Source organism: Rhinatrema bivittatum, chromosome 8, assembly GCF_901001135.1.
Source record: "Rhinatrema bivittatum chromosome 8, aRhiBiv1.1, whole genome shotgun sequence".
NCBI classification, from domain to species: Eukaryota; Metazoa; Chordata; class Amphibia; order Gymnophiona; family Rhinatrematidae; genus Rhinatrema; species Rhinatrema bivittatum.
The window spans coordinates 18,932,608-18,959,738 of NC_042622.1; the positions used below are offsets into that span (position 1 = coordinate 18,932,608).

General features: G+C 47.9%; 1 protein-coding gene across 3 annotated transcripts in view; it reads right to left on the minus strand.

The window, feature by feature from the left end:
* Positions 1-19,599: 19,599 nt before the first annotated feature.
* The window catches only part of GNAS (GNAS complex locus), a 290,919-nt gene continuing 283,387 nt past the window's right edge, over positions 19,600-27,131 (minus strand). For all 3 annotated transcript variants that reach the window (XM_029611104.1, XM_029611105.1, XM_029611106.1), the window contains exon 12: positions 19,600-21,051. In XM_029611104.1, coding sequence (XP_029466964.1) covers positions 20,905-21,051 — 147 coding nt within the window. In that variant the 3' untranslated portion in view covers positions 19,600-20,904. The remainder of the gene's footprint in view (positions 21,052-27,131) is intronic.

Below are 27,131 nucleotides of genomic sequence, written 5' to 3' on the forward strand. Positions count from 1 at the left end.
GGCCTTCCGTTTCTAGACTTTCTGGCAACCTCTCACAATGCAAAAGTTCCTCAACTCTTCAGTTGTAGGAGAGATCTGAAGTTCTTGGGTATCGATGCTCTCGTGCAGGTCTGGCTGGAGGACAAACTGCTGTATGCCTTTCCCCCGTGGCCCATGTTGGGCATAATAGTTCAAAGGGTCAAAGGCCACAGGGGGATAGTGCTTTTGGTGGCATCAGATTGGCCCAGGAGACCATGGTATGCAGATCTGTGAAGAATCCTGGTAGAATCCCCCCCTGTCTTCCGGCACACAGGAATCTTGCAGCAGGGGCCTGTCCTTCACAAAGATCCGACTTGATTTTGTCGGATAATGATCTTTGTCGGATGATGATCTTTGAAAGGGCTCGCTTGTTGAAGAGTGGATATTCTTCTGTGGTGATTGCCACCTTGCTACTAGCATGAAAGTTCTCCACTTCCTTGGCCTCGGTGCAGGTTTGGCTAGTGTTTGAGGCTTGGTGTGAAGATCAAGGAGTTTTCTCATTCAGTTAGGATCCCGCTTATTTTTGAGTTTTTGCAGGATGGGCTGAATATAAGGTTGGCTCTTAATTCCTTGAAGGTACAGGTGGTGGCTCTTGCCTGTTTCAGGGGTCAGGTGAATGTTGAATCCTTGTTGTCTCATCCTGAAGTGGCCCGTTTTTTGAGGGGAGTGAAACATCTTTGTCCTCCCTTGCAGTTACTGGTTTCCTTTGTATTCTTAACCTGTTATTGGATTTCTTGGCGGGTCCTATGTTTCTAGCGCTGCATAACCTTTCATTGCAGTTACTAACCTTAAAAACTATTTTGGTGGCAATGCGTTCTGCGTGTCAAATTTCCGAGCTGCAGGCCTTGTCCTGCTGGAAGCCATTCCTTCCAATGTCTTCAGGAGTGATACAGCTGCATCCTGTTCCTTCTTTCTTGCCTAAAGTGGTCTTAGATTTTCACTTGAATCAGTCCATCTCCTTGCTGTCTCTGGATAAAGAAAGAGATGCAGAGGAATATTGCCTGTTGCGTCCCTTGGATGTCAAGAGCCATGTTGAGCGGTATCTGGAAGACGAATCGCCTGTTTATCCTGCAGGGGTATATATACTGTGACATTAGTTTGCTTTGTCTCCATCTGCTGGTAGAGGTGCATAACCCACTGGTCCTGAATCCATCTGTCTACATTAAGGAAAACAAAATTATTAGGTAAGTAGTAATTTCTCCTTTTTTGTGGGATGACAGAATTCTCTGTTTCTGCTGTCACCTGGTCTAGCTTAACAGCAGAGGTAGCGACAGAAATCGAACACATTCAGGACAAGTACAGAGGGCGATTACAAAGGTAGAGGCTGCAGTCAGTTGGGTAGACTGGATAGGCCAAGATGTCCTCACCAGCCAAATACTATGTTACTACTCAACACTGCTACCAAACCGAAATAAGTAAAGCCTTCTCTAAAATGTGCTGCTTGCACACCCTTACCAACATCCCTTTCCCCCTTCCTTCATTTGCAGCAATAACCCCCAACCATCGACCCAGGCGTAGCAAAGGACTTTGTCTGAAATAATCTTACCCTCCTCTGCCCCGGTTGCAGATTTGGGTCCCACTGCTACCAGACTCCGTTTCTCTGCTTCCCCGCTCCTCTGGGCCCGAGGTTGGAAAGGTGTCACCCAGAGAAACAGAACACTTGGGAACCTCCAGCCAGTGCTATAGTGGTATTTAAAAACCCAAGCCGTTGCCATCAAGCCTTTTGTTAAATCAGCACTCTCCTATACCAGCACTAGTACTCTCATATGCACACAGCAAGACTCACAGAATCCATTCTCAACTTTAAGTAAAAAAAACCCAAAACAAAACACTACCAGAAGCATTTCATGTTATTATAAAAAGCCTTGGTTATAAATTGCCTGAAGAAGGAATGAACTAAGATGTCACAGAGGTGGAGGTATTGAAATATAAAGACCTCAGCGACTCCAGTAATGCAGATTTAAGGTATTTAATTTTCCGATGTGAGGAATCTCAGTTCTTTGGATGGTAAAGATCAAACAAGAGGGGAACTCATTGCTAATTGCAAATGCATTCAGACAGTACTGAACAGGTGGGATCTCCTCTTGCAAAACATTTTGCCTGGGATAATATAAACAAGGATCAAGACCAGAAGTTCCACACAGAACTGGAATGCACTCGCACACACACACATTCAAATACATGCCCAAAAACCTCATTAGGCTTGCCTTGGACTACCTGAAAATCTGGCGTGGGCAGGCCACAGCACAAAAGGTTATGAGGAGAGGGGGAACACACGCAGCGATCTCGTAAGCCTAGAACAGGGACAGATCAAGCTTTTTCTTGTCCCAACCGTTCTCTTGACAGCATGTCAGTTCTAGGCTAGATTGACTGCTTTGTACCGTTTCTATAAAAGATTTAAGTTTAAGGGCTTGTCTTCCAGCAATACTTGGGGGCGTGCTACCTTCACACAGGTGCCAACTGACATTGTGAGATGTGAATTCCTGTCCTAGTTTTCTAGTGCTTCCTTTTCTCAACACATTTTAGCCATCATGCCCTGATGACTAATGGATTATTGGTTAAAGTGAAAGATCCTGGATGGAACAAAAGAAGCCTCCCAGTAACTTGCAGCTCATAGTACTACGGCCCTGCAAACTCAGTGCAGCACCAAAGCAGCCTTTCCATAGAGTTATTTCATAGAACGTCCAGTAGTAGCACTACCGTCCCCTAATGCACCGAATAAACAAAACCCTTCAAACAAGCAGGCGGCCGAGGCACATGCATGGCACAGAATTAACATGACTCAGGAGAAAATGGCAGGCAGTCAACTCCTGCAGCTGCTCAGCTTGGGATTAGTCAGGGAGGAAGATGCAAAGGTTGGACATCTTCAACTCTGTCGTGTTTTCTTTGCTTTTCCTTTTTTTTTTTTTAAGAAGAACATAAGAAATTGCCATGCTGGGTCAGACCAAGGGTCCATCAAGCCCAGCATCCTGTTTCCAAACTTGGCCAAACCAGGCCACAAGAACCTGGCAATTACCCAAACACTAAGAAGATCCCATGCTACTGATGCAATTAATAGCAGTGGCTATTCCCTAAGTAAACTTAATTAATAGCCGTTAATGGACTTCTCCAAGAACTTATCCAAACCTTTTTTGAACCCAGCTACACTAACTGCACTAACCACATCCTCTGGCAACAAATTCCAGAGCTTAATTGTGCATTGAGCAAAAAAGAACTTTCTCTGATTAGTTTTAAATGTGCCCCATGCTAACTTCATGGACTGCCCCCTAGTCTTTCTATTATCTGAAAGTGTAAATAACCGTTTCACATCTACTCGTTCTAGACCTCTCATGATTTTAAACACCTCTATCATACCCCCCCCCTCAGCCGTCTCTTCTCCAAGCTGAACAGCCCTAACCTCTTCAGCCTTTCCTCATAGGGGAGATGTTCCATTCCCCTTATCATTTTGGTAGCCCTTCTCTGTACCTTTTCCATCACAATTATATCTTTTTTGAGATGTGGCGACCAGAATTGTACACAGTATTCAAGGTGCGGTCTCACCATGGAGCGATACAGAGGCATTATGACATTTTCCATTTTATTCACCATTTCCTTCCTAATAATTCCTAACATTCTGTTTCTCCTCCATGTAAAGCTGGACTTAAGCTTTTCAGTCCCACCTCGCAGAATCAAGTTTCAAAAGCTTCCGCACATGGTCAATTGCTCAACCATTAGATTAACATGGGAAAATTGTGACAGCAGTCATCATTTTTTGGGAAGTAACCAGTCCTAGATTGTGTAGAAGTTGATAAGAGTCTGGAGAATTTATATTGTTTCCCTTCCAGAATTAATCTATGCTAAGCACTCCTACAGTACTGGAATATAGCTCGATGGTTTTTATTTTGGTTTGTTCTTGAAACTTTCAAAGTGAAGAGAAGTGTATTTTTTTTTTTTTTAAACTGATTAACTTGTAAAAGTGTGGGGAACACTTCGATCCCAGAAACTCCCCAGTATTAGCCACCACTTGCTTCTGGCCCAAGCTCCACCACCGGCCAACAATGGAGCTCTGTTAACAGGACAGACAGAAGCACTTTCGGCTGCTTACTTCTAAGGGGGGTCATTGCGACAGGAATTTCTAGGCTGCGATACCCTGTACTGATCCCGCAAAGAGAGGAGACAATATTCGCGCTCCGCAGACCGCACAGGCTCCCCCCCATCCCTGCTTCAGGTGGGAATTTCCTGTGTTAAATCCAAAAAGCTTTTTGTCCTTAGTACCTGACCAGAAATTAAAAACATAATTTTACACTGTGGCATATCATCAGGGGATCAGCTATAAATCCCTTAAATAATGACAGCTGTTAGCAGAAGGGAAGACGGGTGCTGAAATGGGACTGCAGAGGAAATTCCATCTTAATGTTTAAACCTGCAGCACGATTATTTTTTTAAATAAATAATCACCGGTTAGATCGAGTGGAAAAATACATTTCCAGTGCTAAGGACGTTCTCAGTGCTGATTTTCTGCTGGGTCACCGGGCTGGAGCCTTTTTGAATTGTGGCACGTGGCTTGCCGGAGTGGCAGGTGGAGGGCACGGTACTTTTCTTACTGCAGTTTCTGAAAGCTCTTGCTGTGTGGAATCACACTCACCACCACCACCACCACCCTAAATAAGCTGGACCTGTGCAAAACCTGATCCAAACCTCGCGCCCAGTACCCACGGACCTGTGGCAAGGGACTAGGTGGCACGAGCCATTGAAGGCTGGACCCCAAGGAAACGTTAAGTCTGGGGGTAACCATAAACACACACTTAGAAACAAAACGCATCAAAATATATTCAGGAGACCTAGAAAAGAACATCAACATCAAGAGCAGTTGATACTCTCGCCTATTCTAGCTGTACAAGGTTTCAAAACAGAATGATTCTTTGATCAGTTTGATGAGGTGAGGCTCGGCCTCCCTGTCCTCAGGATGCCAACATTCAGCAGAAGGGGCACATGTTGCATGGTGGGAGCCAACATTTAGAACAGACACCAGCAAACTTTACAACCCCAAAGGGTAAAAAGAATTAGAGCTGCCCATCTCAGGGTAAACTGGAGACAGAGGAAACCTAAGCAGCCTGCACACATCCAGCAAATGTCTGCGTGAGGTGCCGGGGAGCGCTACACGTGGAGCGAAGGGCAGGACTGAAATGGAAAGCAAGGCTGAGCACATTCACAGAGGGCCCCCTTTACAGTCGATGCAACGTTTCCAGCCACGTCCCGGGAGAGTTTTAAAACATAATTAGCCGAGTCTCCAAAACGCAGTGGCCCGACGGGGCGTTAGGAGATGCAGAGTGGTTGTGCTCTGTTTTCTTGGGGGGGAGGAAGTTATTGTCCTGGGCATGTTACTCGCTCTACGCTCCTGTGGGGATGTGCATCGCACCTACAGCACTGCAGAATATTGACGAGCAAGCATGACGGAGGAATTAGTTCTTCTGAGGCGTAGAACTCGGAATTCCTGAGCAGGTGGCACAGATCACAAAGTGAATAAATATCATTTCCTTTCCACTAAAAACTGTTTGCAAAGGTATAAATAATGGAAACTTCATTTGCAAACATTTTTCAAAGGAAAGGAAGTTCTAGAACTAAAAATATCACGCTTCAGGACTCAAAAGGGGCAGATTCAGGACTAACATTAGAAAGTGCAGTTGCTTACCTGTAACAGGTGTTCTCCTAGAACAGCAGGGTGTCAGTCCTCACATGTGGGTGGCATCAGATGGAGCCTGGCATGGAAAACGTCTGTCAAAGTTTCTAGAAACTATGACTGGCACACTGAGCATGCCCAGCATGCCACTATCCACGTGTCCACGCAAGGTCTCTCTTCAGACTCATAAGTAGATTACACAAAAATAAAATAAATTACAGGAACCCAACTCTGCAGAGGGGCAAATGGGTTTCCTGAGGGCTAACATCCTGCTGGCCTAGGACAACACCTGTTACAGGTAAGCAACTTTGCTTTCTCCTATGACAAGCAGGATGGTAGCCCTCACATGCGGGTGAATCCCAAGCTACAGACTGGCCCCAAAAAATAATGGGATCAACAGATCCCAAACAGGTGCCAACGGACACAACAACAGAGGTGCTGTTGGTAACAGCATGGACAGTCTGAACCCAAACTAGGGACCTTAGGTAGGAAGAGTTAGGCTCACAGCTGAAAGAGGTTCCTGAGGACAGACTGGCCGAATCTGCTATCCCAGCAGCCATCCTTGTCCAGACAATAAGGAGCTGTGAAAGTGTAGACAGAATTCCATGTCACAGCTTTGCAGATCTCCTTCCTTTGGAACTGCACGCAGATGAGCCACAGAGGTTGCCATGGCTCTGACAGAATGAGGCATGAGGTGGCCCTCCAGTTGTAGTCCTGCCTGGTCATAGCAGAAGGAAATGCAGTCCGCTAGCCAGGTGGAGAGTCTGCTTAGCAACAGGCACACCCAGCCTGTTAGTGTCAAAAGACACAAAGAACTGGGTGGACTGTCTGTGGCCTGCCGTCCAGTCCAGGCAGAAGGCCAAGGCCCTCTTACAGTTGAGTGTATGCAGCGCCCTTTCTCCTTGGCTGGAATGAGGCCTAGGGAAGAAAGCAGGCAGGACATAGAAACAAAGAAAGCGATGGCAGAAAAGGACCCTATGGCCCATCCAGTCTGCCCAGAAAGCTCCCATAGTTATCACTTTCCCCTACTTATCAGTTACACAGACCGCTAAGGTCAAGGGCTCTTGTTGGTTATCGTTTGAGTCCAATTTTCTTCCCTTCCGTTCCACCGCTGGATCAGAGAGCAATGTGCAATGGTGGAGTTGCATCAGAAGTCTAGTATCAGGTTTTTGGTTAAGGGTAGTAACCGCCGCATCAAGCAAGTTACCCCCATGCTCTTGTTGGTTATTGTTTGAGTTCGATTTCCTTACCTCGCCTGCAGTTGAAACAGAGAGCAATATTGGAGGTGCATCAGAAGTGTAGTGTCAGGCTTTTTTGTTAAGGGTAGTTACCACCGCATCAAAGTCTTTGTTGGTTGTTGTCTGAATCCAATTCCTCCTTTCCCCCCTGCCATTGAAGCAGCGAGCAATGATGGAGTTGCATCAACAGCATAAAGGCTTATTGGTTAAGGGTAATATCTGCCACACCAGCAAGTTACCCCCATGCCTTACTTAATTCCCCTCCCCCTTGCCTTTAAGGATCCACAGTGTTTATCCCATGCCTTTTTGAAATCTTCCACTGTTTTTGTCTTCTCCATCAACTCCAGCAGAGCATTCCAGGCGTCCACCACCCACTCTGTGAAGAAATATCTCCTGACATTGCTTCTGAGTCATCCTCCCTGCAGTTTCATTTCATGACCCCTAGTTCTATTGGATTCATTCCAGTGGAAGAGGTCTTCTGTTGATCATGCATCACTAAAAACTTTCAAGTATCTGAAGGTCTGTATCATATCTCCTCTGCTCCTCCAGGATATACATATTTAGATCCTTCATGTCCTCATAAGTCATTTGATGGAGACCTCCCACCATTTTGATTGCCATTCTCTGGACCGCCTCCAACCTGTTTCTGTCCCCTTTGAGATACGGGCACCAGAACTGAACACTATACTTCAGGTGAGGCCTCACCAATGACCTGTACAAGGGCATCACCACCTCCTTTTTCTTCTCTCTGTACAGCCCAGAATTCTCTTAGATTTAGCTATTGCCTTGTCACATTGCTTCGCCATCTTTAGAATGCTAGACACTATCATGCCAAGGTCTCTCTCCTGTTCCGTGCACAGCAGCGCCGCATGTAGTTTTTTTTGGATTACCACAACCCAGCTGCATGACTCCACACTTCTTGGCATTAAATCCCAGTTGCCATATCTACGACCACTCTTCAAGCTTCCTTAAATCACATCTCATTCACTCCATTTCTTCTGGCGTGTCCCCTCAGCACATAGTTAAGAGCTCTGGAATTAATTGCCAGGGGATGTGGTTTCAGCAGTTAGTGTTACTGGGTTTCAAAAAAGGTTTGGATAAGTTCCTAGAGGTTAAATCCATAAACTGCTATTATGGTAATTAATAAACAATAGTAGCTTGTGATCTATTGCCTGGGTCATTTGCCAGGTGCTTGTGACTTGGATTGGTCACTGTTGGAAACAGGATACTGGGCTTGATGACCCTTGATCTGATCCAGTATGGCAATTCTTATGTTCTGTTCCTGTGAACACCAAAGTATTTAATATTTCTGCCTTTTCTTAGTCTCTTTCCACACATTGATCCTTTTCATCTTTCAGTTTCACGATGCCACTTCGAACCTTTCTCCTTTCTCTGTAGTATCTGAAAAAAGTTTTGTCATCTCTCTACCTCCTTGGCAATCCTTTCTTCCACCAGACATTTAGCTTTCCTGATTACTTTCTTCGTCTCCCTCAGTTTCACCAGATATTCTTCCCTGTGTTCCTCTTTTTGGGATCCTTTAAATTTCTCGAACGCTGTTCTTTTTATTTTTATCATCCATCTCCTTTGAGAACCAGATAGATTTCCCATTTCTCTTGCTTTTGTTTACTTTTTTCTTTTCTCTTGCTTTTGTAATTGCTCCCACAGTTGTTCCAGTTCTCCCAGTCTTCAAGTTCCATCTCCAGGAATTTTCCCATTTCAGCAAAGTCTGTATTTTTGAAGTTCAAAACTCGGGTCTTCGTGTGACTTCTCCATAACCTATTTGTGATATCAAACCATACCGTTTGCTGATCACTGGTGCTGAGGTGGGAACCCACCCAGACAGAGATATTATCCCCGTTAGTGAGCACTAGGTCGAGTATGGCTCCCTCCTTCATGGGTTCCATTACCATTTGTTTGAACAGAGCCCCTTACAGGGCATCGACTATCTCTCTACTCCTGTTAGATTCTGCAGAAGGGATCCTCCATTCCATGTCCGGCAGATTAAAATCTCCAAATTCTCCCTTCCTTCCCACCTTTTGTATGTCTTCAATCAGCTCTGTCTAGTTCTTCCGTTTGAGTCGGAGGCCTGTAAACCACTCTGGTAAAAATGGATGCACCATCCTCTTTTTTTTTTTAGGACAGTCCATAATGCTTCTTCTCTAGCTCTAAATCCTTGCAGTTCAGTTGCTTGGATATTGTTTCTGACATAAAGAGCTACTCCTCCCCCTTTTCTGTCCTCTCTGTCCTTCCTTAACAAGTTATAGCCCGGTATGGCCATATCCCAATCATGAGATTCTGTGAACCAGGTCTCCGTAACAGCAACAATGTCCAATCCCGCCTCCACCATTAAGGCCTGCAGGGCTGGGATTTTATTGCCCAGACTATGAGCATTTGTGCTCATAGCTCTCCAGTTTCTCTCGTTCTGTTTACTGCTTTCCTTGGACTTGTTTTTTGCCTTATTAGCTGACTTTTGTTATCCCCTTCACCCTTTTCCTTTGTTTTTGTATTTGGTTTTGTTTTTGTTGTTCGGGGGTGACGCTCCATTCTCCTCTTGCCACCCCCATTGTTTAGTTTAAATGCCTTATGGTATAGGATTTGAATTTATCCCTTTGTATCCTTTTTCCTGTCACAGACAGATGTAAGCCATCTTGGACATAGAGACCTTTTCTATTCCATAAATTGCCTCAGCCTCTAATATATCCAAAACTTTCTTCCTTACACCAAGTGTTGAGCCATGCATTGAAGTTATCTATATGGCTTAGCTTCTCCTTCCCCTTTCCATGAACAGGTAACACTTATGAAAAGGCAAGAGACTTCGCCATGTGACTAATCTGCTTCACCAGAGTCTGGAAATCTCTCTGTACCACTTGGATGTTGTTTTTAGCAAGGTCATTGGTTCCCAGGTGGATGATAATACCAACTTCATAGTCCTTGCTTTCTTCTTTGATTGCATTGACTATTTGAATAGCGTTTCTACTGGCTGAAGATCCTGGAAAGCTTTTAACTGTAGTGTTACCCTCGAAGAGAGTTCCCAAATTAGTGCCTCTGATGATTGAGTCTCCCAGCACAATGAGCTTGGTCTGATGGTTATTGTTTGTATTCTGGAATTTTTGTGTGCACTGGGTTTCTTCCTTCTTGTCAGATGCCTCTTCAATCTCCATCACTTTAGCTTCTTCATTATGCAGTACAGAGAAGGCAGTTTGTATTTGTGTCACTTGAGAGGACGTGTCTCTCATCCCAGGTCTTACTCTACCAGAACCTACAGTAATCCATGTATTCCTGGGTTGCTGTTTGCTACTTGTAAGTGGGAGGGGGGGGAGGGGCTTGTGGGATTCATACTTGTGAAGGATGAGTGTCTTTGGGTCACATTTCTTGTCCTACCTGTGCCCACTGTAAGCCAGTTTTCATGGTTTTTCTCCTTGGTAATGGTAGAACAGTTCCTGCATTATACTGTAGAGTCGGTGTGGATTCCTTGTTAGTTTCTGATATTTTCTTTATTGCAGCTAATTCAGCCTTAAGGTGAGCCAATTCTTCTTTCATGGAAGAGAGCTCCGAACAAATGGACTGGTTGAGATGGAAATCTCTCACCACCTTTGGCAGGTGTGTGCTTAGAACCACCTGGTCATGGAAGAATCTTGTGTGGGGTGTTTAAGGCACCAAGGCTTGTATTCACTGACCCTGCACGCAGACATGATTGCTACCAAAAATATGACCTACCAGGTCAAATACCTGAGGGTAGAGGAGCTCAGTGGTTCAAATGGTAGCTCATCAGCTGGGCCAACACCACATTAAGGTCCCAAGAGACCGTAGGGAGCCTCAGGCGAGGCCACAGCTGGAGCAACCCACGCATGAATCGCTCTACCACGGGCTGCACCAAGATGGGCGAAGCGTCCACCTCCTGGTGGTATGCGCCTATGTTACTCAGATGTACCTGAAAGGAGTTGGTTTTAAGCCCAGCCTCCACGAGGTGCAATAGGTAATCCAGGAGTTGCTGGGCAGACAGAAGGGGTTGAGACCTTTCTGCTCACACCAGATGGTAAACCCCCTCCATTTTGATGCATAAGACTTCCTGGCGGAAGGTTTTCTCGAAGCCACCAAGACTCAGGACACCTCCTCTGAGAGATTAAGAGACTGCAAGACCAACCACTCAACCTCCAGGTCGTGAATGACATGGCCTGGAGGTTTGGGTGGCACAGCCTGCCCTGATCCTGCATGAGGAGGTCTGGGGCAGTTCCCAGACAGACTGGGTCCCACCAAGAGAGATCCCACAGGAGCAGGAACCAAATCTGTCTCAGCCAATGGGGAATTTGAGAATCATAGTCCCCCTGTCCTGGCGAAGCTTCAAGAGAGTCCTCAACACCAATGGAAGCAGAGGGTACACGTACAGGAGGCCTGGCCCCCAGTGAAGGGCAAAGGTATCCGTGGCAGGTCGGCTGTCCAATCTGGTCAAGGAACAGTACTGGGGAACGTTCCTGTTGCAGGGGGAGGCAAATAGATCCACATCTGGGGTCCCCCAGAGACGGAAGATCTGATCCACTACCTCCTGCTTCAGGGACCACTCGTGGGGTTTGAAAGTTCAGCTCAGCCAGTCCGCCAGGCTGTTCTCCATACCGGCCAACTATACGGCTCGGAGCAGCATTCCCTGAGCTAGGGCCCAGGTCCAGAACTGCACCACTTCCTGACAGAGAAGGAAGGACCTAGTCCCCCCCCCCCCCACCCCCCGCTTGTTGATATACCACCTAGCTACTTGTCAGTCAGGATGAGGACCACCCTGTCAACTAGCTGATCCCAGAAGGCCAACACAGTGTACTGGATCGCCCGCAGCTCCAAGAAGTTGATCTGATATATAGCTTCTTGTGTGGTCCAGAGATCTTGGGTGCTGAAGCCATCGACACGGGCCCCCCAACCCAAGTAGGATGCATCTGTGGTAAGCACAATCTGGTGGGGGAAGCCTGGAAGGGAACACCCTGCTGTAAATTGGAAAGAGTTCTCCCCCAAGACGGAGAGGCCCTGAGAGAGGGGGAGACGAATGCGAACTTGAAGACCCTGGATGGCTGGACACCACTGGGACTGCAGGGACCACTGGGCCCGGCGCATATGGAGACAGGCAAAAAGGATAATATGGACAGTTGTGGCATGTGCCCCACAAGCTGCAGCATACGCTACGCTGATAGCTGGACCTCCCCCGCCAGGGACATCAAAGTGTCTGCCCTATTGCTGGGCAAAAAAGTTTTCGCCTGCGTCACATCCAACACGGCTCCAATGAAGTTCAGCAGCGACGATGGATGAATATGAGACTTTGGGCAATTGATCAGGAACTCCAGAACTCGAATGGTATGGCGAAGCGACTGCAAAGCTCCCGCCTGGGTACTGCTCTTGACCAGCCAGTGGTCCAGGTATGGAAAGACCTGTATCCCCTGTCGGTGAAAATAGGCCCTAACCACGGTCACTTTGTGAAGACCAACAGTGCAGAGGCCAGGCCGAACGGGAGCATGTGATACTGAAAATGTTGATGGCCTACCACAAAGCGAAGATACTCCTGTGACCTGGGAAGATTCTGATATGTGCATAGGCATCTTGTAGGTTGAGGGAGAAAACCAGTCCCCTCTTTGCAGGAGGAGAATCAGCATGCCCACGGATACCATCTTGAACTTTTCTCTTTTGAGAAATCTGTTCAACGCTCGCAGATCGAGGATGGGTCTGAAGCCTCCTGTTCTCTTTGGAATTAAGAAATAACGAGAGTGAAGCCCCCAACCCTGCTGGTCCTAAAGGACAGGCTCCGCAGCCCTGGCCATTAAGAGAGCTGAAAGCTCTGCCAGGAGCAGCTCCGGATGCGAGAGGGGATCCCACAATGGACATGGGGGTGAATCCGGTGGACTGTCCATGAGGTTCAGCCTGTACCAGTGACTGATGATAGCCAGGTCCGCAAAGAACTGGAGACGGCCTCTGACCGGTGGGTCCTTTCTGGTGGTTGAAACCCCTGGCTTGTTCTCCCTTGATGCCAGTCAAAACCCTGTAGCGGGGCTAGTCTGAGGCGGTGGCTGAGGCTTGGGGCCTGGCTGCGGGCAGGAGTGAGGGGCAGGAGGATACTACTTTCTCGGCCTGTAGAAGGGTCTTCTTGGACCTGGTCTCGAGGACCTCTTGGAAGAGAACTGGGAAGCAGACACACTGGCAGACAGACACTGAAATGTCTCATGGTGATCCTTCAGTTGTGTGACCGCGTCCTTTACCTGTCACCGAAAAGGTTATCCCCGGTGCAAGGTAAGTCAGCCAGCCTTTCCTGAACCTCAGGACGAAGGTTCAAGGCACGGAGCCAAGCGAGACGCTTTGCAGAAATGCCTGCAGTCGCAACTCAGGCTGCCATTTCAAAGACATCATAGGTAGCCTGCATTTGACGCTTTCCCCACTCCAAGCTCTACTGAACAATGAACATAATAAGGGCCTCCTGGGGCTGTTGTGGTAGGCTGTCTGCAACCTCCTAACCTGCATCCAGAGTTTACGGGTATATTGGTATGATAGGAAGTAATATGGAACCCTGAAACACCCTCCTACCCACAGCATCCCATGCCCTGTGCTCTTTGCCAGGAGAAGAGAATTATGTTTTTGACCTCTTTGCCTTCTTTAGTGCTGACTAACACTACCAACTGGTGGGAGCACTGACGCTTCTCAAGCCCCGTAGTCTGCTGCACCAAATACACCCTATCGGCCTTCTGGTTCACTGGAGCAATGGAGAAGGGGTGCTCCCATGAATGGGGACTGTCAGTACCTCTTTCGGGGCATCCATGAACTGAAGGATCTCCAGCATTTTATGACAGGCATCTTCTTCCATCATAAGTTGGAAGGGAATGGCTTCCGCTATAGCGTGGACGAACCCCGTGAATGTTAGGTTCTCGGGCGGAGATGGACCCAAGGGAAGACCATCGAAATCCACCGACGAACCATTGGAGGTATCATCTCCCCAAGGGTCATAAGGGCCCTCAGGCTCATTGAGACCATCTGGGGAAAGGCCGGGGAGCGCTAGATGTATCCCGGGGCTGAGGCCCCAAGGGACCCATGGGCAACGGGGGGCCCGAGGGTCCAGGCACCGGCCCAGGTAGCTTGGGCTGGGACACGCAAGATCCCAACAATGCAAAGAGCATAGACGGTCCCTCATTCCCAGAGGAGTCTCCAACAAGAATTGGCTCAGACAACTTGCACTTTGGTGCCCGACGGGCGACCTAGGGATCACGGGGTGCCAGCACCAACTAGGTTGGGAGGACACCGAGGAGGGACATCGAGTCGATCTAATAATGTTTCCAACCTGGGTACCACTGGGGCCGGCACTGGTGTCGGTGGCAGGAGTTTCGGCTTCCTATTGCGCAAAGCATGTTCCACTGTCAGACGCACTTGTCGCTCAAGCTCCGCCTCAAAAGCCTCTAATGAAAGGATAGGCTGCGAGGGGAGGGATGAGGCCAGCTTCTCCTCGGGATGCTGAGGAGGATCTATGCCCAATACCGGAATCGGTGTGGATGGCCTCGGGCCACCAGATGCGATGTGGGGCGAGGTCTCCTCTCGATGTGGCCGCTTTGGTGGCAAGCGCCGAGGCCAACCCAAGTCCCATACCACGTAAAGATGGAGACCGATGGCGGTGCATCCAAGGTCTCCCATGGTGCTCGGCCCGATCCAGAGGTCTGGGACTTGGAAGAAATCGACAATGGCCGATCTCCGGTGCCCCCCTCACCCGAAGGGCCTGGGGAGGAGACACAGAAGGAATGAGTGGTTCTCCCCGATCCTTGGGTGTTGATGGCATCAATGCCAGGGTAGAAAGATGAGACTTACCTGATCCAAAACCTTCTCCATCTTGTCCAGTCGGTGAATGGCGGCCCTTTGGGGTCGTCTGAGTGCACAATTTGCAGTTCCAAACATCATGCGATGCCCCCAGGCACAGGATGCACACATCTTATGGATCTGTTAGGGACATAGTCAGAGGGCACTGGGGGCACCCAAGGAAGCCCGAGGCCACCATGAGGTGCACAGAAGACGACAAGGACATGACGACCAGTGGATACAGAGGAGAAGAAAAAGGGAAAAAAAAACCCCCTCACCAACTGAAGAAAAATGAAGGGGAACCGGAGAGAGACCCAGGGCAGGAAGAAATTGAAAAACACACACTTTGTGGAGTGTTTCCCACAAAAAAGGGCATGAGCTCCAGAATCGTGAGATGGTAGCTCTGCGGAAAAGAAGAGACTGAAGAGAGAGAGAGACCCCGTGTGGACAGTAGCATGCTGGGCATGCTCAGTGTGCCAAAGTTTCTAGAAATATATGTTTTCCATGCCAGGCTCCATCTGATGATGTCACCCACGTGAGGATGCCATCCTGATGGCCCTAGGAGAAAATGTTTTTTTTCCAGCATAGGTAGTGGAAGCAAAAAAACTAATACAATTCAAGAAAAGTTGGGATAAGGACATAGGATCTCTAGTTGTGAAGAAACAAGAAAGCCAGATAACAACTAGGGGCTATGGCATTGCAGCAGATATGAAAACTGGACGGCCCTTCCACTCCCTATGTGCCGTCAAGACTCTCTGTACATCTTTTCTCCGAGTTGCACAATAAAACTCCGAACTTGCACAACTCCAAGTGATACTACAATCCCAGATTTACATTTCTCAGATGCACGATCTTTTGTTTTCTTTAAAACAAAAAGTGGCAGCATTGACTCTTGCAGGCATCTGACAGCAGGCAAAAGCATTCACTAAGCAAGAGTGGGAATTCTCCATCCTCTGAAATTAAAGGCAAACGCTGAAAAAATAAATTTCAGAGCATTCAAATTCAAATGGTTCAAGTTAGAATTAAAAAAAAAGAAAAAAGCAGCAGATCTAAAAACTGGCAGAGCAAAGCTCGAGTCTTAACAGGATCACCAAACTGGGCAGCTTCAAGAGCATGGAGAAGCCACACAGTACAGATCACAGATGGATGCTCAACCAGCACGAAGCGTTCACATGAAACCGTGAGCAGGGGGAGAGTGACAAAAGCCAAAGATCACCAAACCCTGGGAGTCACACCCCTGATTGAAAAGCAAGTTCAAATTAACTCAGTGAAGCTGCTTCGGGCTCTTTCAGTTTGACTACAGCTTTGACGTCACAGACGACACGCAAAGTAAGTGGCTGACTGGTTGGCTATGGGTGGTCTCTTACCCCCATTGCTCTCCAAACCCAGAGCAGCGGTTAGTTCAAAGAGCCAAAATTTATCTTACAGGTCCTGGAAGTTTATTGTTGCTCAAAATATTGTATATTTCATAACACAAGACCAAGGGTCCATCAAGCTCAGTATCCTGTTTCCAACAGTGGCCAAGCCAGGTCACAAGTACCTGGCAGGATCCCAAGGGGTAGAGAGATTCCAAGCTGCTTATCCCAAGAATAATAAGTGGATTTCTGCAGCTCTAACTTAAAAATTGTTAATGGACTTTTCCTCCAGGATCTTGCCCAAACCTTTTTTTAAACGCTTTCACCACATCCTCTAGCAACAAATTCCCAGAGCCACTCTATTGCTAAACAGTTTGGTACTAGCATCTATACTGACCCTACCATGGATGATGATTTTGTATTATGTCAAATGCTTTTGAATTATCTCAGAACATACAAGATACAACCGCAGTAAACAGCTGAACACTGGCCTAGAAGCAGTGGCCATTCTCATAGTCTGTGCACATCCCGGAGCTTTCAACAACCATGTGGGCAGCTGCTCCAGACCCACTAACAAATGCCCTCGTATTCCTTAATTTAGTGGGATTTTCTTTTGTCCAGTCTTGTTAAAATGAAATACTACAAATCCCAGAATAGTTAGGACTGGGCATTTAAAGTTGCAAACACCCCTTGTAAAACAAAATTGGGGAAACATTCTGACCAGGACTAACTGAACAGGTCTTTGATGACTCGGTCAGGCCTGGATTTACACACAAGCCTACTAGGTCAGTGCCTAAAGCAGGAAATAGAACCTGAATTGTTGGGGGGAGGGGGATGATGATAAATTTTCTGCCCATCTGCCACCCCTCCAGACTGCCAATCTCACGTTGGACATCTAAAAATCACCTGCGTCGCATCCCTCTCTGTTCTAGTGGTGCAATCCTGTGCTCCAGGCCTCAGCCCCGCTGGGCTTCCATGCAGGGGGCAGGGCCTTAAGTGCAGGCTCAGTCCCCATGTTCACTGCATCAGATGACTGGGTCGTTAAAAGCAGAGGTCCAAGAACGAAGAACTGTGGTAGGGCTCAGAGGTTGGCTTGAGGGAGAAGGGTGGGGAGAACTGCAGCAGAGCTCAGAGGTTCAACTGGGGTGGGGGAACAGCACAGCACTGGCACCAACAGCTGCACATTCTTATCGGTTTGTAATTGGGGGTTTCTAGGTCATGCATTAACAGCATTGCCATATTTCCTTGAAGAACACTGTTAGCCCTTCATAATCCTATAGTGGACGATGGCACGAAGAGACCAATTGTCCCGCCCAGTTATCCTTATCCATGCTGCAGGAATATATGCCAACTGTGGAAGGTTGACTGCCTACAAGAAGTCACTGCTTTGCCAGTCTGCTTTTATTTGCTTCCTCACTGGCCTAGACAGACAGTCACACAAGATCCCAAACACCTAGGTCTCCACCCACCATTCATGCCTGAACACCAAACTCCATAATAATCTAGACAGCTACAAATCTCAACCTCTGCAATGCTAGCTCTATATGGCTTTGTTGGACAGTACCCAACCAACACCAGCCTGCTGACACAGACATTGTTGTGCTTCCTAGGCGTTGCAGCCCGAGGGGACCAGCCTGGCTACTAGGGATGTGTATTTATTACATTTGTCGCGGCGGGTACGCCCGTACTGAGTCACCAACTTCCTAGTACACATGGGAAAACGGATAGTATGCGTGTATCTCATTATTAAAAAACACACACACACACTCTCCCGTTTCTTGCTTGGACTAGAAAGCTGGCGAGGTACATGCCTACCCGCCGAAACAGATGTAACGAACGCACATCCCTACTGCCTACTGCATAGCCTGCAGTAACGCAAGCTTGTGCTTCCTTTTTCCATCCTTCATTTTTCCCTTCTCACCTCTGGTCTCGAGTAGTACTGCAACCTCCTAACCCTGTTCCTGCTACAGGCTAGCACAGTGGAAAGAACCATTAGGCCCATCTAATCCGCCCAACCCCTCCCCTCCCGTGCAACACCACAGATCACAAGCTCTCTGGCTTTTCCTTAACGTCCTTCACTACCAGAAATCTGCTGTGCCTTTCCCATGCTTTTCTGAATTCGGTCACCCTTTAAATGCACTGCAGTAACAAGGCATTCAACAGCAGAAAACCCATATGCTTTGCATCAGAGACAGACTGGGGATTCAGATATTGAAAGAGCATTACCATGATCACCACACCTAAAGAAACAACACAACACCAATGTCCAGCAGCAGAGCCAAGTCAATCTACACCAAAGCACCTGATCCCCACAGCATTCAGAACAATATTTTTTTAAAAATCAGAATTATTTAGATCCAATATTCTCTGGAATCTCTCTAATTTAGGGCTGGAATAAAAGGACTCTCTCCAGTTGTCTTTTCAGCTTCAGGGAGAGCCAGACCTCATCCAACAAAGCAAAACAAAAATACAACACAAAATGACCTGAACTCCAAGACAAAAAAAAAAATAAAAGAAGAAGAAAATTGAAGGATGGGATGTGAGGGGAAGACACCCCAGAAAATTATTTTAATGCCTGAATATTGCAAAATATGCAAAGTGTCTTGTGGCTCCATGCAACACATTCTAACGTTCACCAAAGCAGATCTTTATTCCCCCCCACGAAGGAAATGGTAAAGTCATTGTGAATGCAACGGATGTCAAAGCTTCTGGGTCCTGATTTGGGGAAGAGGGCGGTGTTTGAGTAAGATAGGCTAACACTGTTTGACATCTGTTATTACAACTGTAATTTCTTTTAACTGTACAAAACGTACAAGGTTTCTTTGCTGCGGACACACAAAAAAAAAAAAGCAGCACGCTCACAGCGACATAACACACCCAGGTATAAAATAGGAAGTGATGTAGTAGTTACTAAAGTTGCATGCTTCCTTATTGCTACAGTGATTTTTTGCTCTGTACTGTACCACAACTTGCTCTAAGCATATAATTTGCATAAATTATTCAAGTTTAAGAGAAAAAAATAAAATCCACACATCTTCACTTCAAGCTACTTATAGAATTCATATAAACAAATGTCTCTAAGGAATCTCTTTATTAAAAGAGAAATTAAAATGTCATTTTGCAACTGGAATTCAGTGGCCAAATACAAGGAGATTATATAACGCCTTGTCGTTTCTGGAGTACGGTAATAGGGCCCATGCAGTAACGTGGAGGCTGGCAAGGGGGGGGCACGTCAGCCACTTTTAAAGGCGGTCACCATACCTGAATGACGCCTTATGCGTCTTTATTGTTGGGGTTTTTGTTTTTTTTTTTATTCTCCCTTCTTTTTTTTTTTCCTTTACAAAAAAAAAAAAAAAAGAAAAAAAAGAGTATGAATGACCAAAGACTAACATTTATAAATTTGTAGCAAAATTTGGTTTATGTAGAAACAAGCCATGTTCTGCATTTGGATAGAGATGTAGATGGGGTTAAAGCTACAACTTAAAAAGCATGATGTTGCAACATCTGGTCACTGGTTGAAGACCTCACTTTTAAAGTGGTTAAGTCTGCACGATTCGAACTGTTTTTCTTTTTTTTCTTTTTTTTTTTTTACTAAACAGTATTTTCTCCTCCTTTTATAAACCAGAAAAACTAAACTACTGATAAATTTTTCCCTACCGTGAGCTAATGCTGCAGATAGGATTGACAGAGCTGTACAGCGCAATCAAACATACTTACATCTTAGCTCATTTTACAGGTACAGCCATAATCAAGGCACAAAGATCTTCTACAAGTTTTTTTTTTTTCAATAAAGTTGTACAAAATAATACATTTTACAGTCTGTACAAGAATAATAATTCAGCAGTAAAATAATTAAAAAAAAAAATGACAGGGAGGGCACGAAGGGGGCAGGGGAACACACTCCTGTCCAAAAGTGAAAGCTTTCTGCTGCTGTAGAGCAGAAGAGGGGATTGTAAGGGAGGGATGAAGGAAGGAGAGCCTGGAACAGTAGGGCGAGTGTCTGGTGCACTCTCTTCCCTGCCATCACAAACTCATTAGCGCGGTTTAGTCTATGACGTCCAAGGTTGTCGGTAAAACCAACGAGACTGGGTTTATTTTTATTTTATAATTCGTTTATTTATCATTTATTACTTTTCTTTTTTTTTTCTTTTCTTTCTTTTTTTTTTTTTTTTTTTTAAAAGAACCACCCTTCTGAAAGGTAGCGATTTTTTCACAAGCATCTCTCTCACTCTCTCTCTCTCTCTAGAACTGTCGGGGTTTCCAGCCAAAGTCACATTTCGTAGTCGGAGAGAGGAGGAGGAGGATGTGTCCGTCGGCAAAGGTTGGTCTGAGACTTGGCACCTTCTCGCGTCTGTTGCAGTGAATGGATACAAAGTGGATATCATGGGTATTACGAGTGAGCCAGGCTGATAATTACCAAAATTAAAATAGAAAAAAAAACCAAAAAATGTTTCTCCCATCCCCAATCTTGTTGTTTTGTTTAGTTTTTTTTTGTTTGCATTTTTCTATCCTTCAGGAAGTCCGCAGCCTGGGCCTTACCTGCTGTGTTACTAGCACGGATGTTAGGGAAGCCAGACTGAAAGCATGTGGAGGTCCGACCACCATCTCGTGGTCTGAGAAAGGAACACAAGCAGACCAGAATAGCTGTTACTGTCCAGCAGGGAGGAGACAGTGTAGGGGAGAAAGGGTGGGGCGCAAGGTGGGAGAAGTTGCACCGGTTTATCTTTCACCCTGTATGGGCAAGGCTATTGTATTTGTTTGTTTGTTGCTGCTGTTTTTCTTTTAAATGAGGAATAAGGAGTTCAAAACACAGGAAACGTGCTCTCCATCACAATAACTCATACTGGCGAAGGTGCATCCGCTGAATAATGTCCCGGCAGTCATTAAACACCCGACGAATGTTCTCCGTGTCCACCGCACACGTGAAGTGGGGGTAGCAGTAGTGCCTTCCGTCTCCACTGGCTGTGCTGATTCTCTGTACAAATGGTGCCAAAAGAGACAGTGTCAGGTAACCAAACTGCTTTAAACCACAGACATTTTTTTTTTTTTTGGTAGCATCTACATTTCCAAACTCCCAACTTGCTTGATCTGCAACCACCTGCTCCCTTGCTGGAAGAAGGGGAAAAGGTGCACAGAATCAGCCAATATCCACTCTTAAGCACATAATAGGTACAGCAACGACTTCAATTTCAAGCTCAGATCCTGACTGCATTAAAAGTAAATTTACCTGCAATTCATTTTTCCCCCCGAATAGCAACAACATTGAAGACAGATATTTTAAAAGAAATGGCAAAACAAAGGTGCTACTGCTAAGGTCTCTGATTTTAGGTTTCTCCTTCAATAGTTGCTATTATCGAGTCTGGATTATTGCAATTCCTTCTTTCTGGGACCCCTACATTCCTTCCTGCAACCTTTGCAGCTGCTTCAAAACTTGGCTACTTGGCTATTAACAAGCTGTAGGAAATTTGATCATATTACTCCAGTCTTGGTAGCACTGCACTGGCTCCCACTGATTATAAGATATTAACGTTGATGCATAAATTGATTGATAAAAGAAAGGTCTTTGTGGTTGGGCTCAGCATTTAGAGTCTATACTCCATCCAGATCTCTCCACGGTCAAAATAAGGGCTTACTAGAAATTGCATCTATTAAGAATGCACATTTAGGAGAGATTCGAGATGCTGCTCTCTCAGTGGCAGGACCTAATGCCTGCAATACCATGCCAGAACAATTAAGAGCTCAGACTGATTTAGCTAACTTTAAAAAAAAAAAAATCCAAGATATGATTGTTTCAGCGGGAGTTTGGAAGGGAATGTTAACGGCGTCCCAGAGAAAGCAGAGTTGTTCTCCAAGGACAGCAGGGTGTTAGCCCTCACACATGGGTGGACATAGACTGTCCTGCCTGCCGTCCTTGTCAAGGCAATAATGTGAGGCGAATGTGTGGAGGGATCTCCAGGTCGCACTCTGCAAATCTTCTGAATGGGAACTGCATGTAACTGAGCCACCGAGACTGACATGACCCGGACAGAGTGATCTTTGATGTGACCATCAAGCGACAAACCCGCCTGAGCGTAGCAGAAGGCAATGCAGTCCGCTAGTCGATGAGATAGGATCTGCTTGGAGATCACGACTCCTAACCTGTTTTTGTTGAAGGAGGCAAAAAGTTGAATGGAGTGCTGTCCGTTCCAAGTAAAAGGCAAGTGCCCTCTTGCAATCCCGTGTGTGAGGCCTTGGGAAAAAAGAAGGCAACACAATAGACTGGTTCAGATGTAACTCTGAAACCACCTTGGAGAGGAACTTCGGGTGCGTTTGCAGGACCCACCTTGTGACAAAACTTTGAATAAGGTGGGTAAGACACGAGAGCTTGCAGTTCACCGACCCTGCGAGCCGATGTAACCGCGACCAAGAAGACAACTTTCCAGGAAAGATAATTCAGGTCGCAAGATCACAGTGGTTTAAAGGTTTCAAGAGCTGCGAGACGACCACGATGAGGTCCCAAGAAAACGCTGGAGGGTGAGGAGGAGGCTTTAGCTGTAATAAGCCCCTCATGAATCAACCCACAAGCAGATGGAAGAAATCGCAGCACCATCCGCACCCAGATGATATGCCCCGATGGCACGGAGGTGAACTCTCACTGAAGTCGTCTGCAGACCAGATTCGGAGAGGGACAACAGGAGGTCAAAGAGTGAGGGGAGCAAGAAAAAGGATCCAGACCACGTCCCTCACACCAAGATGAAAACCTTTTTCACTTTAGATTGTAAAATTTTCTAGTGGATGGTTTTCTGGACTCCAGAATAAACATGTGATACCCCCTCCGAAAGGCCAAGAGCCTGCACTGTCATCCGGTCAACATCCAAGCCATGACAGCCAGGGCTTTATAGGTTGGGGTGGCGGAACTTGCCCTGGTCCAGAGTGATTAGGTCCGGGGCTGTCCCCAATTGGATAGGAGGGCGCGAGGCTAGGTCCCGGATGGTTGGAAACCAGATCTGATGGGGCCAGTAGATGCAATCAGGATCATGAAGCCCTGATCTTGTTACAACTTCTGGAGTGTTCTTGATATGAGAGGAAGGGGAGGGTAAGCGTACAGCAGCCCATTGCCTCATTGATCTGCTGCTCTTCCGACCTAGGGAGCAGAAGCGGTGTAGTTTCCTGTTCTCCAAGGAGGCGAAGAGGTCTACGTCCGGGGTCCCCCAGGAGCGAAAAATCTGGTTTGCTACCTCTTGATTGAGGGACCATTCGTGAGGCCGGAATGCTTGGCTCAAGGCATCTGCTAGGGTGTTGACCACCCCTGGGAGGTACACTGCCCTGAGGGTGATGCTGTTGTTGATGGCCCATGACCAAATGTAGACTACCTCCTGATAGAGGGTGAAGGATCCCGTTCCCCCCCCCGTTTGTTCAGATACCACATGGCTATCTGATTGTCGGTTTACACCAGGAACCATCTTGTTCAGGAGCTGCTCTCAGAACACCTGTAGGGCGTACCGAATGGCTTTGCAGCTCTAAAAGGTTGATCTGAAACTGTGATTCTTGTGCAGACCAAAGCCCCTGGGGGTGAGGAGGCCTGCAACATGTGCTCCCCACCCCATCCGGGATGAGTCAGTGGTGAGGGTAGGCCTGGGGTTGAGGGCTCCAAAAAGGCCATCCCTGTTCCAGGTTGCAGGGGGTTGCCCACCACTGGAGAGTGTTGTGACCAGAACACAAGCACGCAGGGCCTGAGTAGCCTGACACCACTGGGAACGCAATGTCCACTGCACTCTGCGCATGTAGCAGCCGAGCCAGGGGGGTGACATGCACCGTCACTGCCATGTGGCCCAAGTGAAGTAATTGGTGTGCCGAGACATGTGAGCAGTCTGAGATCTATCGAGCGAGAGCCGTGAGGGTCTCCGCCATGTCTCAAGGCAGAAAAGCTTTCCCCTGGACAGCGTCCAGTCGAGCCCCAATGAAGTCCAGTTGTAAAGAGGGTTGGAGATGGGATTTTGGGTAGTTGGTCAGGAATCCCAAGGTCCCCAGAATTTTGGATCATGATGTGCATGGTGTCCCGTGCCCCCTGTCGGGAGTTGCTAAGCCAATCGTTGAGGTACAGGAAAACATGAATTCCCCGCCTTCGAAGATGAGCTCCGACAACTGCCAGACATTTGATGACGACATGGGGCGCAGACAACGTGATACTGATAGTGGTTCCCGTCGATTGGATATCATAGGTACTGCCGATTCCCCCGGAAAGATGGGTAAATGGGCGTATGCGTCTTTTAGATCAAGGGAACAGAGCCAGCGTTCTGCTTTGAGAAGGGGGAGCATGAGCCCAGCGAAACCATTGTGAACCTTTTCCTTTAAGGCTCTCAAGGTCAGAATGAGTCGGAAGCCACCTGTTTTCTTGGGGATTAGAAAATACCTGGAATAGAACCCCTCTTTCTGCTGACTGGGGGGGGGGGGGGGGGAAAGGGTTCGACCGCTTGAGCCAGTACGAGGGCAGAGAGCTCTATCCGAAGTATCTTCAAATCCCCCACTGCTCTCCACAGAGGACACTGAGGTGAGCGGGGTGGAAGTCACTGGAAATTGCAACTGGTAACTCTGACGCACGATGGACAGGACCCGAAGGACCGATGTAATCAAGATCCATCAATCTGTGAACAGCTGGAGTCGACCCCCGATGATGTGCTACAGAGGAGATTGGCTCATGCTCCCTGATCGCCAGTCAAAACCCCGTGGCGGGGGTTCTGCACGGGACTGTAGCTGCTCATGGGGTTCAAGGCTGCCTCAGCCTCACTCTGGCAGGAGGGCATTGGGCCCTGGACCTCGGTGCTGGTGGGTAGTATATTTGCAGGGCCAATAAAAAGGCCACTTCGAGTATTGCCAAGGGAGCTTCTTGGGTGGCTGGGTGTCAGAGGTACTGGCTGACAGTTGCTAAAGGGTCTTCCGATAGTCGTTCGGTTGTACCACCGCCTCTTTAATTCTCTCACCAAACAGATTGTCCCACGAACATGGCAAATCAGCCACACGGATCAGGACTTCAGGTTGAAGATCAGAGGCATGCAGCCACGCGGGTCCACCGAGCCCCGATGACCTCTGCAGAGGTTCTCATAGCTGTCTCAAAGATGTCATAGGCAGAGCGGACTTCATGCTTGTCAACAAGGTCCTGTTGAATGACTTTTTGAAATTCCTCCTGGAATTGTAGTGGCAGGCGCTCACTGAACTCCTGGGCCTGTTTCCACAGGTTTCTGGAGTACTGACCCATGTATAGCTGGTAACAAGCCATGCAGGCCGTCAACATTGAGCCCTGAAAAATACGGCGATCTTAGGCATCAAGGGCCCTGTGCTCTCACGCCGGGTGGGGGGCGAGGCATGGGTGTGGATCCTCTTTGCCTTCTTCAGGGCGGATTCTACCACCACCGACTGGTGGGGGAGCTGGTGGCACTCAAAACTGGTGGTAGGTTGGACCAGGTAAACAGCGTCCGTCTTACGGTTCACAGGAGGTACTGATATGGGATGCTCCTAAAGGCAGACCACCAACTCTTTGAAAACATCATGGACAGGGTCTGCCACGACATCTTTCAGGGCATCCATGAATTGCAGAATCTCGAGTCCTGCTCAGTTAAAAGTTGGAAAGGCACAGATTCTGCCATGTCCTTTACAAACCCCGTGAAGGAGAGATCCCTCCGGGGGAGATTTCCGCTATTCCTCCAGAGGGGAAGGCTTGGAGCTAAGGTCCTCCGATTCCTCAGTAGAGGATATGGACGCTTCCCCTTCCCAGGGGTCATAAGGGCCTCTCCCTCACTGGGATCCCCCAGGGATGCAGGGGCTGGGAGACCCAGCTGCATCCGGAGTATGGGCATAGAGGGAAGCGAGAAAGGCGCTGGAGGCACCAATGGGCCTCAAGGACGCAGGAGCACTGATGGATCCGCTGACGTCAGCGGGATCAGTGGCACCGAAGGCAGCGATCCCGAAGGCCCTGGGAGAACAGGAAGGTGGTGAAGCACCGTGCGTCTCCAACGAACCCGATGGCCCTTCCTCCTTGGAGGAGTTGCTCACTGGTATGGGGGCCGGTGGCAATGGTGCCCCTTTTGGCTGCAAAGGGGCTTGGGGCACCAGAGCCGGCTGCATCAGTAAGACACTGAGCAGCACATCAAGCTGCTCCAGTAAGGGCGCAAACACTGGTGGAGTAGGCTCCTGCGGTGGTGGTGGTGGTCCCGGAGACTTGAAGCCCTGCAGGGCCCGGCCAACCACCAACCGCACGAGCCTCTCTAACTCCTCCTCGAAGGCAGCCAATGACAAGACTGTTTGAGGAGGCGGTGGAGGAATCGGGACATCCCCCGGAGAGCTGGGGGGGGGCACTGATTCCTCCACCGGTGTCTGGGGGGCCACCGTGAGGCTTCAGAGGGGCTGGAGGGAACAGCTTCCTCCGCCCAGGGCGCTTCAGAGGAGGCACCGATGTCGATAATGGTCCGTGGCCCGGTTTTGTTGACAACGAGCGATATTTTTTCGATTGCTCTTTGTGGTCATCACAGTCTTTTCCCGGGACCGAGGGAGATGGAGAAGAACCCGACCGGGAACGGGATGACAGAGACTGCAGTCGGTCCCCTGCTCCTAAATTGGGCCCGGGGAGCAGCCACGGTGGCGACCCCGACAGAGTTGAAATTTGAACCTCCTTACCGAGGGGGGGGGGGGGGAAGGTTCCCAATGCAGATGACGGATCTGGTCCTTTGGGGGCCGAATAATTTCTCCATCTTATCGAGACGTGCCCAACGGCCCTTCGGGGTCAAATGGGCACAAAGGTCGCAACCACGTATATCGTGGGACACCCCCAGGCAGAGGACACAGACCTCATGAAGGTCTGTGATGGACTTTGTCCCGGGTCACTGGGAGTACCCGCGGAAGCTGGTCGACGCCAGAGAGAGTATACGGCGCGCGGTCAAAGGTTGGCAGACACCGGGAAAAGGAACCGTTGGCGACAGACTGCGAAGAAGCAAACGACTTACCAGGTCATGGAGAAAGGAACAGACGAAAATCCGAGGAACTCTGCGTGACGCGGGAAGCAAAAAGTTAAAAAAAAAAATA